General features: G+C 39.8%; 1 protein-coding gene across 1 annotated transcript in view; it reads left to right on the top strand.

Annotated features, from left to right (window-relative positions):
• The window catches only part of GABBR2 (gamma-aminobutyric acid type B receptor subunit 2), a gene marked incomplete at both ends in the record, with an annotated part of 476,157 nt that overhangs the window by 99,329 nt on the left and 357,025 nt on the right, over positions 1-19,803 (top strand). Inside the window, one exon of the mRNA XM_084260450.1 lies at positions 7,543-7,680. Coding sequence (XP_084116576.1) covers positions 7,543-7,680 — 138 coding nt within the window. The remainder of the gene's footprint in view (positions 1-7,542; positions 7,681-19,803) is intronic.

Genomic DNA, 19,803 nt, shown 5'->3' with positions numbered 1-19,803 from the left:
TCTTTATGGCTGTGTAATAATAGATGGTAATGAATGAAGGGAAGAAAAAGAAAGATGAAGCAAGTACAAAATCGAACAATTGACATCAGTGACTCTGTGTTGAGGCTGCCAAAATTACCTCCCTTAGCTCTTCATTTTGTACTTGAGCTGCAACTGGCAAATCACTTGTAAATCTACTACAGCACATGTCTTTCTCTCAAAGTGAGAGGCAACAATATAGTAAGTAGTTTGCATCAATAAACTTAAGTGATAATGATCTCGGGGCTCAAGTGTCTGAAACAATTAGCACCTTAGAAGTTACTTAAATGTGAAAACAACTCACCTCTTAGGGGAATTTTAAAAAGCTTTTTGATGCAAATAAAGAACAGGGGTATTTTCCCCATTTGTTGAATAATTAAAAAGAATTATTTGTTTTGTTAGAAATCATTGTAATGTTGAACTTTAGTAAACATTGGAAAAGCTGGAGAGCCAGCTTATTTTCAAAAACTATTTGTTTTCTAAACATCTTTGAATATATGATGTTTCCTCTGCTATTCCTCTGGACTTTTATGCTTTTGCATAATTCTGCTTGTTTCTGTAAAATGTAATAGCACTGGAGCATCACAGCTTATACAGGGAGGAAGAAGCAGGAGTGAGTAAGGCCTTGGCCTCCCTGTCAATGCTGAGTGTACCAAAGTATCTGAGAAGTGGTAGAGCACTTGGATGTCAGAGAAAACAATGCAGTACTAAGACTTAGTTTTGATTTTTTTTATATATATTTATGCTGTAAAATTGTGAAGGTACACATGGAGCTTTAATTCTAATTTAAGATGACATTGTGTGTGAATATTCATCCATTTTAATCAATGCTGCTAATTAGTAAACACAAGTGTAAAAATGTCTTGTGCAATGTTATTGGGATTGATGTAGAAGTAAATGAGACTGTGTGTTGTGGGTGAGCAAACGCAGCGCGGATGTTATAAAATCCTTTCTAGCCCAGGAATATTTGAATCAACACCAATTAGATTCTGGTTTAGATGATGGGTCCAGCTGCAAAATAGTCCAGCAGAACTCGGTAACTTATATTGTGGGATCTGACTAATTGCTCATACTGCACACTGAGATCTCTCTGAGGCCCAAATGTTAGCTTTCCATTAGCGATTCAGAATGAGATGTTAATGTTTGGAATTCATGTTTACCATCTCACAGACGTCCTGGCCAGTGCTACCTGAATTACAATTTTCATTGCTGTGCAGCCCTAGAACAATAATTTCATTTCATCAATGGTACAGCCAGAAAAAAGGGGTGCAGTGGACCCTATCTAAAATTACTCAGGTTTCAGGGCCCTTCATGGGCTGCTTGTAGGTATGGATCCACCATCAACCTCCACGGGTGGAATCTCTACCCTCCATCATCTTCCATGGGCTGTAGGGGGACAATCTGTTCCACAACTGTCTTCTCCAGGGCTGCAGGGGAATCTCTCCTCCTGTGCCTGGGTGCATCCTGTCCCTCGTTCTGCACTACTCCTTGGTGTCTGCAGGGCTGTTCCTCTCACATTTTTCTCACCTCTCTATCTCAGCTATTTTTCAGTGTTATTTTACCATTTCTTAAATCACAGAGGTGTGGTCAGCATCACTGTTGAGCTTGGCTTTGGGCAGTGGCTAGTCTCTTTTGGTGCTTGCTGGAAGAGTCTCTGTTGGAGATGGGGGCAGCTCCTGGTGTCCTATTGCAGAAGCCATCCCTGCAGCCCTCTTGTTGGCCCACATCTTTCCATGCAAACCCTATACACAACTGTGAAAGGGAGCAGCCTTCATGTTGCAGATATTGCAAAATGTTTCTTGATGATCTGAATATCTCTCTCTGTAACAGTCACAGATCCAGGAGAGGCTTAAGCTTTTCTTTTTTTGCAGAAAGACTTTAACCTCCAAGCTGAATGAGACTTTACTGTGAGAAGAGGAAGTCAATCTGATCTCTGCTATTGCTGCATATTTAATCTTGGTGGAAACTTAGAGCCAATTTTGATTACACAGGATTTATCTACTTGCTATGCTCCAAATCCATTTCATATTGCAATTCTTAAATTGTCTTCCTCCAGTGCAAATGTTATATACTGAGAGAAATAGTAACAAGACAGAAAAAGTAAGATAAATAAATTAAAAAGGGATAGATAAAAATTGGAAGAAACTGCATGTTCTCCTTTTATAAGGAGAGACATAGAGGTTTTGTTTCTTTTGCTGGATAGACTCAGTTCACAAGTAGCGAACCAGAAAAAGAAAATGGTGTTAGGCAAATAGCTGAGCCTTCACAAGGTGTTAAAATAGCCTTTTAGGAAATGAGGTGACAGGAGAGAGAATGGTCACCCTTGCTCTGGAGTCAGTGGCACCTGACACAGAATATAAGAGCTGGAATGGGATGCCAAGGATCAGGTAAAGAAGTCTCAAAGGGTGTCAAGAGGTGTCAAGGTGTGAGGGCTAATTTCACTGAATAAATTGTCCTCCTATGCTGTGTCTGCTCCTTCTAAACCAAAATGAAACCTGATTCCTAGTAGTTAAAAGAAGGTAGAAAAGTTGTATATGGAAGAGCTCACCCTTTGGGATGTTCTAAGTAGTTGTTGGAGGGAGTTGCTTTTTTTTTTTTTTTTTTTTTTTTTTTTTTTTTTTTTTGCAGAACACAGAATGGCTACAGTAGTAGGCCAGGATTTGGTGCAAGCACTCAGAATTGTCCTGGAACAGATGGCTGAGGGGACAGGGCAAGCATTTAACCCTACTTCCCTCTAATGCTGCCCTAGCCACCAATGATTTGTGATTTTGGAGTTTCCTGAGAAAAATCACTGTGTCTCTGTTAAGAAGCTTTGAATTGCTTTTTGATCTATGAACTAGTCCAATTTCTTCTGATGTATTTGTGAACTTTTAACATTCATAACACCCCTGGCAAGATATTTCACACCTACTTTGCATGGTGTGAAGAAGTTTAGAACAAATCAAAGGAAGCGCTTTTTCTTTCAGTGGATAATTACATTGTCACTGGATGTTGTGGTTGTCAAAGCGGTGGTTCCAGGAGCAGTTGTACACACTCATGGAAAGGAAATCCAGCTGCAGCGATTAAATGCAAAATTATAATTGCAGGCTTTGAAAGTATTTAAGTTGCAGATATTTGAAAGCAGAGAGGATACCTCAGGAGAAGCTTGCCCTGCCCACAAACCCAGGGACAGGGTGTTAACATAGTCGACCTTCATTGCAGCCCAGAGTTGTTGTCCACATCTTCTTCACTAATTGTTTGTACTGCTTGATTAACTTTTAAAAAGTGAATGAAAATCAAACAAAAATAATTGTTGGTGTTCCTCATTTCTTAGCTCCTTTCATGCTGATACTCCAATGTGGAGTAAATTCCTGAGCAAGATTTTGCCGAGGATAGGAATATGGCTTTGTACCCCTATTCTCTCTGTTCAAGGAAATCTCATCAGATATTTATGAGCATTTGCATCTCTTTCCGATGATATTCAGCGCAGAGTGCTGCTGAAAGCTCTCGTAGCACTTGAAAAAGTTTGATATTTCATTATGCAGATAAACAGCTGTTGCTTATTCCCTCTTATAAAAGATTTCTAACCTCAGGAGCTCAATAGATCCCAAAGTTGTTTACTTCCATCATAACTCTACTTGTTTGTGTCCTGGTTCTGGCCAGGCCAGAGCCAACCTCCCCAAGCAGCCATCCCAGGTGAGCTGAGTTAGGCCCAGACTGTTTCCACACCACCTGATATCACTCCCTCATAAAGGGGGCTGGTTGGGGCACGTGGGGAGCACTCTTTGGTGCCTCCAGGGCAGTCTGAGTGTGGTTTCAGTGGTGGGCTGGTCTTTGTGTTGTGCAGCACTCTGTAACCTTCAGGTAGGTAAGGTACTCTGTGTTATCTCTGTGTGTGAGTGTAGTTGGCTGTTGCTGTTCTACATTCATGGTAATTTTCTCAGTAACCTGTCCTTATCCCGACTCGTGGAGGCTCTGTCTCTTTCTCCTCTGAGAGTAGGGAGTAGTGTGTGGTGCTCAGCTGCTGCTTGAGGTTGAACCACCACAGAGTGAAACACAGCTAACTGGGAAACTACTGAGCATAGGTGTCCAGCAGCTAGAAGGCTAAATATAGTCATGTATCTGACCGGTGCATCAGCTCACAGTTGTTCTCATTGCTACATGAATCTAAAAAATCAGTTAAACTAGAAATACCTGCTCTTCTGCTGGTCCTGTTTCTTCAGTGAAAGGTATCACGACCACCCTCAGTGTTTCAGTGTGCAGTCAAGATCGGCAGCACAGCTGTCTGTTTGCATGTGTAAGTCAGAAGTGAGCTGGCTGGCTGTAGTTCACATCACTGAAGTAGAGATGTTGATAATAATTTAGGTAAAAGAGCAGAACTGTCCAGCATAAAGCAGTGTTGGCTCCTGTGGGTGATGTCTTTTATCATTTAAGTTTGACATTTTTATGAGGGATTCTTTCCCCTTCAATGCTGTTAGTCATGCTCCAATTAGTAAGCCAGTCAACTTCTTGTCATCCACACGTGGCTAGGACTTTATAGCATCTGCTTTTTAATGTGGATTTTGGTTGTTATGCAGTTTATAGTTGTACTGTAATTATATTGGTGTGTGGTGTTGCTCCTGGTCCAAGTTGTAGTCATGTGGCAACAATTCAAGAACTTAACTTGGTTATGATATGCCAGGAATTTTAGTGGTCTCTGTGCTTGTTTTTCAATGATGTTGCCCCCTTCTAGAGCAAGATTTGCTTGTAGAAGACTGTGAGCAGGAATGGTGGCCTCTGTGATCTCTGGAAAGAGTCACCCTGTTAAAAGGGCTTTAGGAGCTTGCTAAGGATGTGTTTCCCAGACTACAGGCAGGAAGAAACCTTTTCTAACTGCTTGTCTATCTGGCTTGGTAGGGCTATTGTTTTTCTGTGAATGTTTATTTTTTAATGCTTGTGACAGACTGTTCTGTTGCTTGCAGGAAAGAATGTTATACGCTGTATGTTGTGAAATGTGACATTAAGCAAATGTGAAAGTCTGCTTTCTCCCATCTTTCCAATTTTTCTTTTTGTTTCTGTCCAGCCATGGCCAGCCATGGGATTAAGTTATTTTTTCTTTATCTCTGAGACATACTTTAGACTATTTTGACAGTTTTGCTCAAGGAGCAGACAGAGTCCTATTATTATTTGTGGTGGCCTAAAAGAGTTAGCTCAGTTTAGCCAACAATGAAGTACAAAGATGAAAACACGGTGGGCTTTTAACCGAATTGTACTGAAGATTAGCTCACAAATTACACACTTTGGGTTGATCAATAATATATCTTGGCTGTGTGAACCTTTCACTTTGGGAGAAATAAATAGAACTTTCAGCATACCTTCCTCGGAAGTTGCTATGTGATTTGTAGAAGTTGTTTTCATGCAAATATCTTGATAAACATGAGGAGAGAAAAAGCCTTATCATAATAGCGATTCTGAACCTCCCAGAGAAATCAAGCTATCTGGATCCCCAAGCTGCATAAAGTTACTTTACTGCAGTGAGAAACAATTTATGGGCAAATAATAGTTAAAAGATGCATGAGTGGTTTTTGATATAAGGGCAAATTTATATAATTTTTTCCTTGAGAGCCAACCTTTGTAATTTAGAATACAGAATTTTATTTCTCCACAAGTTTTATGTATATAGCACTTCACAGGCTATAGCTTTGATAGCTATTAGCTATCAAAATACTCCTTATTTCATATATGACTTGTATTCTTTTAAAACTATTATCTGGGGATACACTGAAAACATGTTACATAATAGGCAAAAAAATTAAATAATTCTGTGTGATTTTAAGCTGGTATGAAAACGAATTCAACAACTTCGGCAGCTCAAAATCACGGAGTGGGTGAGGATGATTTGGCTCAATGTCAGAGAAGTTCACATACTGAAATCTCTAGTGTCCTTGGCTGCTTGGAGAAGTAATGTAGCTGAGCCTTCTAGTTGTGTTGGAATAAACTGGAATAACTAGGGGGGGTAGGAGTAAGGCTGGAGGATGTTGCTTCTGCCAGTAATCACAATCTTAATTCCTCTGCAATCAGAGTTTGCCACTAATCTATCAAACTGACAAAGGCACTTCTGCCATAGTGGGTTTGGGGTTTTTTTGGTTCTGGGTTGTGACTTTTGTTGTTGTTTGGTTTTTTGTAAGGAAAATGTGCTATATTATGCAATTTTAAAAAGTCTATGCAGTAAAATCTATAGCTGTTTGAATAACTGGGACCAGTAATTCTCTTCTTGCAGATAGAATGCAAGGTAGAATAATTTTTCTTGTAGCATGTTAATTCAGTAAGAAGATTAATACAAGCTTGCGAACTTCTAAGTCAAAATCTTTATTCTCTTAACAGAAGGCAATACAATTACTACTTGGATGCTGATAGTAAACGAACTGTTTTATTGAATTGTCATAATGAAACAGGAGGCTGGTGTTACGATAGTTCTTATAAAGATTATATTTGAGGAAGGCTTTGCGGAGGAGACAAAAGAGGGTAGAAAATTTTGTATCAGAAAGATAGAAAAAGAAGTGGCTGCAGCTGAAGCAGTGGCAGCTACCGTTACAGTCTGACTCTGGCACTCCTGACTTCCAGTACAGCTTGGAATCAATTTCTTAACTTCAGGTATAAACTTTATTAAATTTTTTCTCCAAGTTCAGGAATTAAGCCATGACTACGTAGGTTGTTATGAATGATTGATGCCACCTCCATTCAAGGATTGATATCCCTATCTTTTTGCAGTACTGACTAGCATCAGCCTTTGTTTCTTGATTTTCAGTCTCAGTTTATGGTAAAATTCTTTATGCCTGAAATAATGATCAAACTAATTATCAGAGCAGCCCAGAATAAGTCTGGCTAGAAGGGACCTCAGGAGGTCATTTAGTCCAGTTTCCTACTCAAAGCAGAGTTAGCTGTGAGAGCAGACCAATTAATTCTTAACACTTTAAAAGAATATTCTTGTGATATTTTTTTGAAGGCTGCATTGCCCTAAATAACAGGATCTCTACTATATATTTTTGCACAGAATACTGAAGTTGGACTTTAAGGAGAGGTGACTTAGGAGTCTTCGTTAGAGACAGAACTTTCTTTACAGAGACCATGAGTAGTGACAAACTTTCCTCCAGCTATGGAAGCCCTGCTGACATCTGGTGCTAGATTCTACATTTTGCTTTGGGAAATGGTAGCTCTGAATGTAGAAAAGGTTCCAATCAACATTTTTTTTTTGTTGGGGTCTTTTAATTCTTTAATAACAGTGGTGTCACAACGAAATCCAGATGTTGCAGCTGTGGCTTGGAAGGACATAGGGGTCTTGAAAAATGTAAGGTGTGGGTTTCCTGTTCTTTTACTGCAGCGTATTAGGGGTCCAGAACAGAGTGCTCCAATTTTTCAGGTTTGTGAATTACATAGATGTTATATCCTGTACAGCTCCTACATCAGTGCAACCCCTGATTTTTTTATCCCCGCCCACTTGTTTATTTCTTAATTACATTGTGATGTTGAATGTGGCCTTTTTTTTTTTCTTGTTTCCCCCTCCAGTGTGACAACGCAAAAGGACTCAAAGCCTTCTATGATGCAATAAAATATGGACCTAATCATCTGATGGTTTTTGGTGGTGTATGTGCAACAGTTACTTCTATCATCGCTGAATCTCTAAAGGGATGGAATTTGGTTCAGGTAGGACATGGGAAGAAATATATTCAAATGCTCTTATATCTCTCTATCTTTTTTTTTTTTAATTTAGAAACAGTATTTGATGCTTTTCAAGATTAATTAACGTATTTTTTTTTAAGGTCAGTGAAATTAAAGTAGTAGCTGTTCTTTACACATATAGTACTGGATTTTAAAACTTGGCATTGTGCTTAAAACACTTGTATTGGGCAGCAGACGTGTCTCAGTGGATTAATTGAATAAAATACATTTCATGTTTCTCAAAAAGCAACCTAAATGAAACAGAGTTCGGTTATGGTAAGTGAGCAAATCTAGGGCTTATCCAGAGTTAGAGGAAACAACTCATCAGGCCTTAATTTATGCTACACAGGGGTCTTTACTTGGTCTCTACTCAGTCATAATGCAACAATTCTTATTGACTTTAAAAGCACTGGAGGTACATACCCAGTTACTACTTGAAATTTATCGGAATTTGACTCACAAAGCACATTTATTCCCAGATGTTCTTCTTGCTGACTTTGTCAAAGGTCAAGTTTGTGGAAAGGCGCTCTCTGCTGAGGAATCAGAATTTATTAATACTAATCTTTAAAATGCAGGTGATGACAGCATGGTTTTCTTAATTTCTTCAATAGTCTGTCCAGTACTGATATTCAGTGATTACCATGTTGGTGTGTGAACAGTGATAGCTGTTTGTGCAAGGTAGCCAGCCAGTTTTCAGCTTCTTACTCAGTATTCATATTGCCCAAAGATAAATTTGCATCATTTATATTGAAGAAAACATTCTATAGCAAAAAAATATTAAAGTAATATATAACAATTACCTGAGGATTCAGTTACAAACAGACTCCTCTTTTCCACTGAGAATACTCACTGAGATTAGTGCAGAATGAACAAATGAGGCATAATTAAGTTTGTGAAGAAGATGATGATCGGAGTACAAATGGGAAAATCTTAGGAGGATAATTAAAGTAGCTTGTTAACTGTGTTTGCAATGCTTGTCATATCAGATCTTTTTTTTTTTTATTCCTATGCTTCAGGATTTTTCCTGATGTGAAAAACATCAGTTCTATGGAAACTAAATAATAGTGTATCTCTGGGGAGAACAGAGAAAGCAACAGAAAGCTCAAAACTGTCGTTTAACACTCTATTAAAAATGGCCGAGTCCACTGTAATGAAGTATGTGGCTGGAGGTCTGGGTTTATTTTGGAATTTGTCACATGGAACTTGCAGCTGATGTAGGATGTTTAAAGGAGTTGGATTTCGTTGTGCTAAATCCTCTTCATTTGCAGTCAATTTCTGCCAGCTAAGGTCTGAAAACCAATTTGTTAATGCAGTTGCTCAGTCAATAAGTAAGGGCAATTAAAAAGCTTCTGTTTGCTTTTAAATGCCTGAGTTTGTCAATATGTGTGTTAACTTCTATAATGATATGAAACATTGCTACATGACAGCCTCTATTTCTTTGTATTTAACAACCAGAGCTGTGACTAAGTCTTCAACAGTATTAATGATATCAGTACATCAAGGGATTCTCTGCTGCTCGCGCTGGGTATCCTGCAGGCACTAGATAAATCCTCGCATGGCACAACTCCATTTTGCGTCAGTTTTTTTATATATTGATTGACTGAATGATGAAAGAACACATGACAGCGTGGCTGGGAAGTGTAGTGAAGCTTAATGGATAGTGTAAGAGCAACAGAAACAGTCTAAATACTGTTTGTGCAAGTGTTATGTCAGGTGGTGATGACAATATGTGTGTCTGCAAATCAGCAGACATAGCGTGTGTAAGGTAGTAGGGAAACAGAGTCCAAATTTCCACTCTGGATTCACTGGCATAAAGATCTTTGATTAAAAGCATAACTTGAACAGAAGGAGTAGATAGGAATCTGTATTTCTCGGAAGTGGAACAATAATGTTCAGCCTGATGATAAAATGCAAGACTGTCCTTCCTCAAAACTTGAAACTTCACCTCGGGGAATCGCAGCAAGCTCATGTAACTAGTTATAGGGATTTGTGATCGTGGTGAAGTCATTTTATGTTGCAATCAAGGAGAGGGGAAAACAACATGTAGACAAGAACTAACCAGACATTGTATTACTGAATAAAGGATATGCATTGGGATGTCTGGCTCCATCACTTTTTCCCTGTGCAAGCAGTCACGAAAATAGAGCTCTTAACCCTAGCAGTAATATTTGATTTGATTTACACAGGTGCTACGTGTTTGAGCAAAATGATGACTGTCTTCCATGCAAGAGAAATGCAGAACAGGATGATACAGCTAGTACTGGGAGGACCAGGGGAGAAAAGAAAGATTAACGGAATATAACAGCTGAAAAATTACTTTCCTTGGCAATCACAGCATGAGGCTGACTGCCTGCCAAACTTACCTGAGAGCCTGCTCACCCTGAATCTGAAGGTTCAGTGTGACTCTTTTCCTCTGCTTTGGGGAATTCTTTCTTTTCTGCTTCTTCCCTGGTCTCTCCAGTCTCCAAAACCATGCAACAGAATAAAAAGCGAAAAGAACACAAATGTGCTTGAAACATTCGTGTTGTATTTGTTACAGTAGTGATGATGGGGTGTATGTGCAAGAAATTTTTGCTAGACAGCTTCAGTCTCTACTCTGCTTACTCTATGCTGTTAATGACTGTTTTTTTGGCTTCACTAGTTAATCCAGTTCCACTGATGACCTGCAGCGATGTGAAAGGGAAAACTCTCAGAGCTTGAGAGGAGTCTCGCTCTGAAGGTGACTTGTGCTATTTCTGTACTGTACCTGGACAGAAGGTACTTCTCCATCTTGACAAATGTTCTTTCACTTACGATCAGCAGCAGAATGGGAGATTCTGTTCTCAACTGACTGCCTTCAACTGCTGGGTGATTTAATTATCTCTTACTGTTAGAAAACTAACGATTTTTTTAATGGAGCATTTGCTATCCATGGAGAGAGGGAGTTGTTCTATCCTGCGAATAGTTATGTCATACTTAAGGACTTTCACAAGGTATGGTAGGTGACACAGCCTGCTGGCTATTTCCTGAACACATGTTCTCAGTAGGGCAGATGCAGACTCCTGTCTTCCTGCTCAAATGAAAAGCTTCCCTCTGAGTAATCTCTGTAGCCCTTACTTTGTTGAGTGACAGAGCATGGGACGGGGGCCACGCATGCGGATTTGGTGTGGAATCTGTTTGAACCTTTAGCATTTTGTTCAAAACCAGCTGATAAGTCTCTGCTCATCTGCCAGTGGGTCATAAAGGCATGAGGGTACAGCACTGTGCAGTTGCTGTGCTGTAGGGGGAATATTTCAATGTCAAATTCTTCTGGATTCACCCTATCCCCATTCCATTTCACTTTCAAGGCCATTAAATGGAGTGAAGAAGAACTGTTAACACTATCTGCTCTGTGTTGCAGAAGACCAGTTACGTTTTTATTTCATACACTGAGGCAGTCCTGCTAGTATTGGGGCAGTTCAAACCAGAAGAGATTGTTTGCAGTTCAGTCTTTCTCCATGTCAATTTCATACAGTGGTGAAAGCACCTTAATTTTTGTAGATCGCTGTTTCTTCTATTTTTCCATTGTCATCTCTCACTTTTCCTGATTGCTATATTACTATAAATGTTTAAACAGGCCGTGGATTTTGACCAAACTGGTCATCTGTCTGGATTTGTAAAACACTCTGGTTTTGGAGATTTGTCTTTTCCTGTCATTGTGCTGTTCTCATTCTCTTACAGTGAGCTTGGTTTATGGTTTCCTGTAACTTTGGATATAAGCTTCTGCCAGAAACAAAGTATAAGCATTAGTGCTTTCTTGGGATATCCTCTGTTGCTACATATTCAATGTAATCTGGTCACAACTGCTGGCTTCTGTGCAGGTAACTGGGACAAGTGACCCAGTGATCAGATAGTTACGGCATTTAAAACAGAGAAACCCTGTTTTGGATTTGGCTTTTCACATTAGAAAGTTTTCTAAGAAAACTGTAGGTATTCTAATCGTGTATTACTCATTTTGTGGGCTGGAATTCCAGCCAAATGTAGGTCTCCTCCCATGTTAAGACAGGGCAAGTCCACATGTTTAGAAAGGAAAACTCCTTTTAGTTCTCTAGCTTAGTGTAGTTGAGCATTGAAGTGCCTACCTACCCTGAGACTTGTTTTGTTATCCCAGAGATCCATAGGCATTTCAAGATCCCATTTCTGACTTACCAGAACATTGCTGGTGTTAAAGAAAATCAATGATCTTTCTAGTCCTTGATTTTTCTTCTGAAATAAGCCTGATGTGATTGCATTGTAAGTTCCTCCTAAGAGTATCTGACCCCTCACCAATTGCAGCCAAGTCTTAACAAAGGATTTCCCAAAGATTGTTAGTTTCTATACATTTTTCTGATAATGAACTGCTGAGAAGTGCCATTCAGACGAAGAAGGAGAGGCTGCTGGACTCAGCCATGATGTATAGTGCTCCTTGTCCAGCTGCTCTTTATGGGAAGGGTTGAGAAGAGACTTTAATAACAGTGGAGAGAGAGTTGAGGAAATGCAGCAGGGGGGTGAAGCCCTGAAAGTTATGAAGTAGGAGCTGGGGTTTGTGTAGAATCTTAGGGCACTTGTGTCTATGGGGGAATCAGGCTTTATTAGCTGGCTCTGTTACTCATCAAAATTCTTCTTAGTAAATAATTTAATAACTATATGCAGGTCATAACCAGTGTTTTTAACACTTAAGTAATGCAAGTCATAACAGAGGTTTCTGTACTGGCCGCTAAATCAAATTTGTTCTTGTTAACATCTGAATTTACTTCCTTATGCTTGTTACCTAGAGCTCTGGCATGGCTATGTAAACATTTGATAAAAAATACTTTCTTCTTTTTTTTTTTTTAGATTCCTTGTCACATTTGTTCCAGCACAGTGAGTCTGTGCTACTTTTGCCTCCACTGCACAATTTCCGAGTATTATTAGTTTGAGCAGTGAAAAGGGCATTTAAACTAGTCTTTGGCTAAGAAGATTAGCTACTTCTATCTATGAGGTGCAGGCAGTCCCACTTGAACAGGCCTTTCTCCCACTGGAATATGACCCAATGCACCACAGAACTAGAGTCTTTGGCTTCTTGGCCCACAGTTCACCATCATGGTATTTTTCTTTTCTTCTTTACTCTCCTATTTTATCTCCTGGGATTGAAGGGATTTTGTAGACTTTCTGTACTTGTGTTGTACTTTTAACAGGCTGTGTGTGTGAAGCGATATTCCTCTTGAGGCCCTGTTACATAAGGTGCAAACCTCATGACATTCTGGTCTTGCTTTCAGGAGTTAGCTGAGCACATAAGGAAGTTTTGCTCACATCGCTGTAGGAATGCCCTGGAGCTCCTGAACGGGAAGGAAACACAGCAGGACTGACCTTCAGGCAGAATTTCATGTGAAGTTTCTCCTCATTTGAGAGAAGCTCTGGTGAAATTGGAGGGAGACAGACCTTTTAGTTCTGCTAATCCTCCCCTTGATACAAGCTCCCAGCAGGAGCACTGCAGTTATTGATGTGGCCCTCCTGATGCTCTCAGGTTGCTGCTGGGGAAGAAAACACATGGGGAGTTGAAGCAGATCATCAGTACCATACCTCCTAATTAGACAGTGTCTCCCTGTGTGTGGATGGATGGGTACATGCACAGTGTAGAGCCGTACAGCAGACTTCGGCTTGGAAAGGTATGTATTTACCCATAAACTTAGAGAAATGAATGTTGCAGTGTACCTGGGGAGACTAGTCTCAGGCAGAAGAATCAATTTAATAGCAAAAGTTTTATCACAGTGATAAAAGCACTGACCCTGATTCCATGTGAAGTATTTTAGTTGTACCCCAGGGAAAATATTAACATTAGATTGCTGTTAATGGCAGAAGTTTGGTCTAAAATGTTTAAATTGAAAAATTCACAAAACTTCCAGGCTGAAGTCTGGTAAGAAATGCAAATCCTTTGTTCCAAATGCACTGCAAGATTTAGGAGGACCTTCCTTTCCCTTCTTCCATCTTGTACTTAAATGTATGAAATTGATTTTCAGTGAGATGAGTTGGCTTAACCTGGCTTTCCATCAGTTTGAGATTGGCTTCTATCCAGTATTCACTTCATTTAAATATGATTAGCTGTTCTTTTTCATCTCGTTTGGCTTGCATTTCTACTGTTGGAGAAAACAGTAAATTACAGTATACAGTCTAGTTTGTGCCTTTGATCTAACGTCAGCCAGTTCAGTTCATTACATAAAGTGTGGAAATGGCTCTAGAGTTAGGTCAAAGCTGTTGATGACTGAACCTGTATATTTATTCTAACTATGATCTACATGTTCTGACAGAAATAAAAAAATCTTTCTTACTATTTTTCTTCTTCTTGGCTGGTTTTTTCCATAATAATTCACTTCTGTTTAGTGTTGGATCAATAATATGAAATGAATGATGATCTAGGGAACAGGCCTAGACTGGAAAAGCAAGGGTGTCACTTTGCTGTGCAGTATATTTTGGGCTTGGGAAAACATACTTAACTCTGAACAAATCAGATAGTCTTTCTCCTACTTACAGCCTTCCCTGGAATCTCAACAGGATCTTGAAGAAAAATGAAATAGATAAAAAAAACTCTTGCAAAACCCATTGTGCAACATACAAGCATTGGTGTTTTTCCAAACACAGAGCCTTGTACTTTAATGCTAGCTCAAGGTTTTGGTGAAGTAAGATATTTGCTACATCCAGCTTATTTTGCTATTAGCATAAATAATGACTGCATGTTTGGTTTTGTGGTTTTGTTTCTTTTCCCTGTGTAATTTTTATTGAATTTGATCTGTCTTACTGTTTATATTCTTTCTTTTTTTTTCTTATTTCCCCCTCTGCTTTGTGGCTTTCACAGCCCCTCAGCTAGTATAGACATACTGGGTAGAATCTTCCTCAGTTACCAGAACGTTTTCACTAGCACACATGAAGGTATCCCTTCATGTTCACTCAAGCTACTTTATTCCTATTTGCTGCTGCTTTTTCTGGAGGTGGTTCTGAGAAGTAGATGTGTAGCTTTGGTTTCCATCTCTTTCTTCTCTCCTCCTCCCTGGCCTGATATGATAGACTTAAGATTTGCTTCCTTGGAACATCCCTTGTGGTTTGGCATCTTCACTAAGCTGAATAAGGAGGACTGACATACACGGATTTCTCTTTTTCAAATTTGATTTTTATTTTTTTTATTTGTCGACGCTTATCCTGGTGCCTTGTTTGATACCTGTTTTCTGTGTGGAAACTGCTTAACCCCTGCTAAATTTCCTTCTAGCCCATAGCTATCAGTGTGTTGCCTCTTGACTTCCTCTGGGAAATGTTGTATGATTTGTGGTGATACATCTGTGTGACACTAGCATCCTATTAATGATAATCTTTGATTCTATCCACAGTTCTTCCAGCCCAAAGAATCATACTTTCATTCTTTAATCCCATCACTTTCTTTATTATGTGACCCACAAAACTGCCTCAAAATCTCCCATTGTTAGATGGGATTACTATAGTTTCTCAGCATCTGGAGGCTGAGTTTTGAACTCCCCTTTGCATTTTTCTCAATGTGTGACTTCACACAAATCTTAGGTTTAAGGTTATTATTTGAAAGCTAGCTCAGGGAGCTCGTTGGTTGCCCTTCTGTATATGATTTTCTGGTTTAAAAGTTACATAGATTGAAAGCTACCTCCCTTCACTGAAAATGTTACTTTTTTTTTGTTGGTTCTTAGCAATCATTAATTTCCTCCAAAATGTTCAGATTATAGTATTGTATTTCTGTGAAACCTCAAACACTTCAAATTTCAATATTCCAGAAAGTTGGTTTCAAATTTGTTTTACTACTGATTCCTCAAGTATGGTCTTGCTGATTATTTTCCCCATACCTATAATTTCCATAAGGCTGAAGTTGATAATTTTGGTATGCTGTTTGTCAGAGTGATTGCTTTCACTTCTTTCTAAAAGGTAACATTGAGCATGTTCTATAAGACCAGCTTGCTGGCCTGTTTCTCAACAGCTACCTTGGAAAACATTGGGATTGATTTTTCTCTAGTTCCTTTGACCAGTCTGGCTTGGGTGGCTCTATATGAAACAGTACCCTCTGCCATAGCTGCCCTTAGAAAATAGAGGACATGCCCTTGTCCTTGGAACACTGAAACCTGGCCACAGTAAGAAGGGAAATAAAACTAGCTCAAGGCAAAATTGTATGTTAAAATGTGTTGCTTCATGCTATGACGCCTGCAGTCTTAAATCTTCATTTTCTCCTATTTCAAGGTTTTTCGCTATGTTACAGTCCTATAGTAGGACAGGAAAAGCTTTGCCCTGAATGCTCTTATGGCAGCAGTTACTTAATTACTTATTTGGAGGGACAGCATAATTTGTAGAAATTCAGCAACAGCAACTCCTGGGCATAGACTGAAGAAAAAAAAAATCTCATAAACCAAGCAGCTGTAAGTGCCTCTTACATAATTCTGAAACGGAAACAAAATATTTATTGGCCTTCAAAATGAGAAAAAGCTTCATTATGCTCTGTTAAGGAAGTAATACATTGCTGATATGTTTATAAAAAATAGTAAGTGCTGAAGTACAAATCCCCATATAATAGAAGCTTTTCTAAGGACCTGATTCTCAAGTGCGCTGCTGTGTCTTTGGTATATGATTCGTATAGTATTACCACCAGTACAGTGTATGTCTTAATTCTTGGTGTTCTTAGTATTGCTTATCTCTGGAGGAGCTCCTGGGGACCCGTAGATCTTGCTGCATGCTATCACAGATTCATAGGGGCTGGAAGGGACCTTGAGAAATCATCGGGTCCAACCCACCCGCCGAAGGAGTTTCCCTAGCTCATATTGCACAGATAGGCGTCCAGACAGGTCTTGAATATCTCTAGAGATGGAGATTCTACAACCCCCCTGGGCAGTCTGTGCCAGGGCTCTGTTGCCCTCACTGTGAAAAAGTTCTTCCACTTGTTGGTGCGGCACTTCCTGTGCTCCAACTTGCAGCCATTGCCCCTTGTCCTGTCTCCACAGACCACTGAAAAGGGGCTGGCCATTTCCCCCTGCATCCCATACTAAAGATATAAATATTAATAAGGTCCCCCCCTTGGTCGTCTTTTCTTCAGGCTGAACAGTCCCAGCTCACTCAGCCTTTCTCCATAGGGGAGATGCTCCAGGCCACTAATCATCTTCATAGCTCTCCTCTGGACTCTCTCCAGGCCATCTGTGTCTTTTTTTTTTTTTTTTATACCAGGGAGCCCAGAACTGAACACAATACTCCAGGTGGGGCTTGACCAGGGCAGAGTGGAGGTGGAGAGGTTCACCTCCCATGACCTGCTGGCCACACTCTTCCTCATGCACCCCAGGATCCCACTGGCTCTCTCAGCCACCAGGGCACACTGCTGGCTCGTGGCCAACCTGTCATCAACCAGGACCCCCAGGTCCTCCTCCACAGAGCTCTTCTCCAGCAGGTCATCCCCCAGCCTGTACTGATACAAATGGTTGTTCCTTCCCAGGTGCAAGACTCTGTACTTGCTTTTGTTGAATCTCATCTGGTTTGTCCCTGCCCAGCTCTCCAGCCTGTCCAGGTCTCGCTGGATGGCAGCGCAGTGTTCCTGCGTGTCAGCCACTCCTCCCAGCTTTGTATCATCGGTGTACTTGCTGAGGGTGGATGCTATTCCCTCATCAAGGTCGTCAATGAAGATATTAAACAGGACTGGACCCAACACGGAGCCCTGGGGAACACCGCTAGTCACAGGTCTCCAGTCAGATTCTGCTCCACTGATCACCATTCTGAGCTTGGTCCAACAGCCAATTCTCAACCCACCTCATGTCCACTCATCTATCCCATGTTCTCTCAGCTTTGCTCTCAGGATGTCATGGGAGACAGTATCGAAAGCCTTGCTGAAGTCAAGGTAAATGACATCCACTGCTCTCCTTCCACCCACCCAGCCAGTGATGAGATCATAGAAGGCTATGAGATTGGTTAGGCATGATCTCCCCTTGGTGAATTCATGCTGACTACTCCTCATGACCACCTTCTCTTCCAATTCCTTTGGAGATGGCATCCAGAACAAGCTGTTCTATCACCTTTTCAGGGACAGAAGTGAGGCTGACTGGCCTATAGTTGTTCGGATCCTCGGATGTTAGAAAGTATTTTTCTTCTTGTGCCGTTCAAGACTTATAACTGTAGAAAGCTTAAGTACCTGAGACTAAACTTACATTTTTACTGAAAAATAGTTCCAGAATTGCTCCTTTTCACTCTTTCAGAATTTATTCTTGACCAGCTGTCTTGCAATCCCTAACTGTAGTTGCAAACCCAGATTTGCTTTGATTTCTTGTCTTGCCTTGATTTCATTTTTACGAGGCGAGTAGCTTGTAATTTCTGAACTGTGTTAAGTCATAACAAGTTTTGCTCCTAATTCTCAGCATGAAGGAAAATATAGTGAAGTGTAGGCCTCATCTTCCCTTATTTTGTAGAAGTCCATTCGTTAGACCTAATGTTATCCAACAGAGAGCCTAACACAAGCTGATTGATAAGCTACAGCAGGGCTGATGGTATAACCACAATGAGCTTGTTTTGTATTATGCCGCACCACTAAGCAAGGAAGCTTCTATGTTTTTTTCTAATTAAATACCGCAAGAGCACTATATGTATCAGGATGCAGATTCATTCTATCACTTTGCTTCCTGGAAGTAAAAATATTAGTGGCACATCTTCCAAAAGGTTCATTCAAATCCTTCAATATTCAGACAAGGGAGCAAGAAAATAGGTGACTGGCAACTAAAAAGATCTCCAGTTCAACAGTCTAAAATATTGCATGGAGTGCTTTGACCTACAAATTTATTCATTATTAAATGTTGCCATGTTGACATAAAGAAAGATTTCATTTGTTCTTTAAAGCAGGGCAAGGAAGTTCTTCATTGTAACCCTTTTAAAAATAAGAGCTTGTAAATGTGAGTGATAGTTTGAAGTAGTCTACAGTTACCTATCAAAAGCTCAGTGCTGGGGTTTGCATTTGTAAACAAACTCTCAAACTGGATCTGCTATACTATTTAAGGATATCTGTAGCTGCAAGGAAGAGGTTGGTTTTGGGAAAGTGGGATAGACATGCACCACTGATAACAATGTGGGTTTTTGTTATGAAGACATAGTTAGAATTGAAGAGATTATTTTCCTAAGGTTTCTTGTTTAATTTTAATAATCAACCCAAAGATTTGTTTAGGTAAGCAGGTTTTTATTGATTCTCTTTTGAAGGCTCTGAAAGCTACTGAAAGCAGAGTGACTGAGGAAACCATAGAGAAATTGAGTATTATGTTTAGCTCTTATTATTTGATCGTTATTTTGATAATAAACGTATGAAGACTAGGGTGCTGATTCTCTCATGTGTGTACCTACTTGTATGTGTACACACACACGTTTAGAATTATCTAAAACTGTGTTCAGCCCTTTTTAAGTCTCAGTCTATTGCTGATGGGGCACTATTATGTTTGAGATAAATGTAGTTGTGCTCTCTTACACTGCGTCAGGTTTAATTCTCATTCAGAAATGCGTCTGACATGCGTAGGTGGGTGCTACATAAGCAGCCTGGTTTGGATTTTTTTTTTCCTTTGACTTTTTGCTCTCCAGTTGTTTTTGCCCTTCATCTATTTTGTGTTATTCTGCTTGCTTATGAGACAAAGTCTGGTTTGCAAATCTGAAAGAGAACAAAGGATCAGAAGCGATAGCTTACTTTTATATAGGCTGTGTGTTGTTTGTGGATATTGCTACAGAGGTCAGATATACACATTACAGACTGTGATCAGACCAGTATGGAAGAAATCTGGCTATAGAGACAGAAGTTCTTACCTAGAACTAGACAGAAGTTTTTACCTATGAAATTTCATGCAATCTTTCCAAATCCTTGTCTCTTAGCTATTAAAAGGAGTGCTACAGTTGCCAAATCTGATAATGCTTAATGGCATTAACATTAATGTTGATAATGAGCTCTTTGAGTTGTCAGCATGAAAATTCTTGTGACCAATGTGATGATGTCCTTCCTTCTGGGAGCCTTTCTGACAGTATGATAAAGCATTGTTTTTATGTTGGCTTTGGCTTGGGAAGAAGAGAGAAAAAGCAGAAAATTGTTTCTTTACCTTTCTCTTTTTCTAGAGCAAAGGGCAG

Source organism: Gallinula chloropus, assembly GCF_964237585.1.
Source record: "Gallinula chloropus genome assembly, chromosome: 2".
Classification (NCBI taxonomy): domain Eukaryota; kingdom Metazoa; phylum Chordata; class Aves; order Gruiformes; family Rallidae; genus Gallinula; species Gallinula chloropus.
The sequence above is the reverse complement of the archived record's forward strand: the minus strand, read 5'-3'. Positions and strand labels throughout refer to the sequence as shown.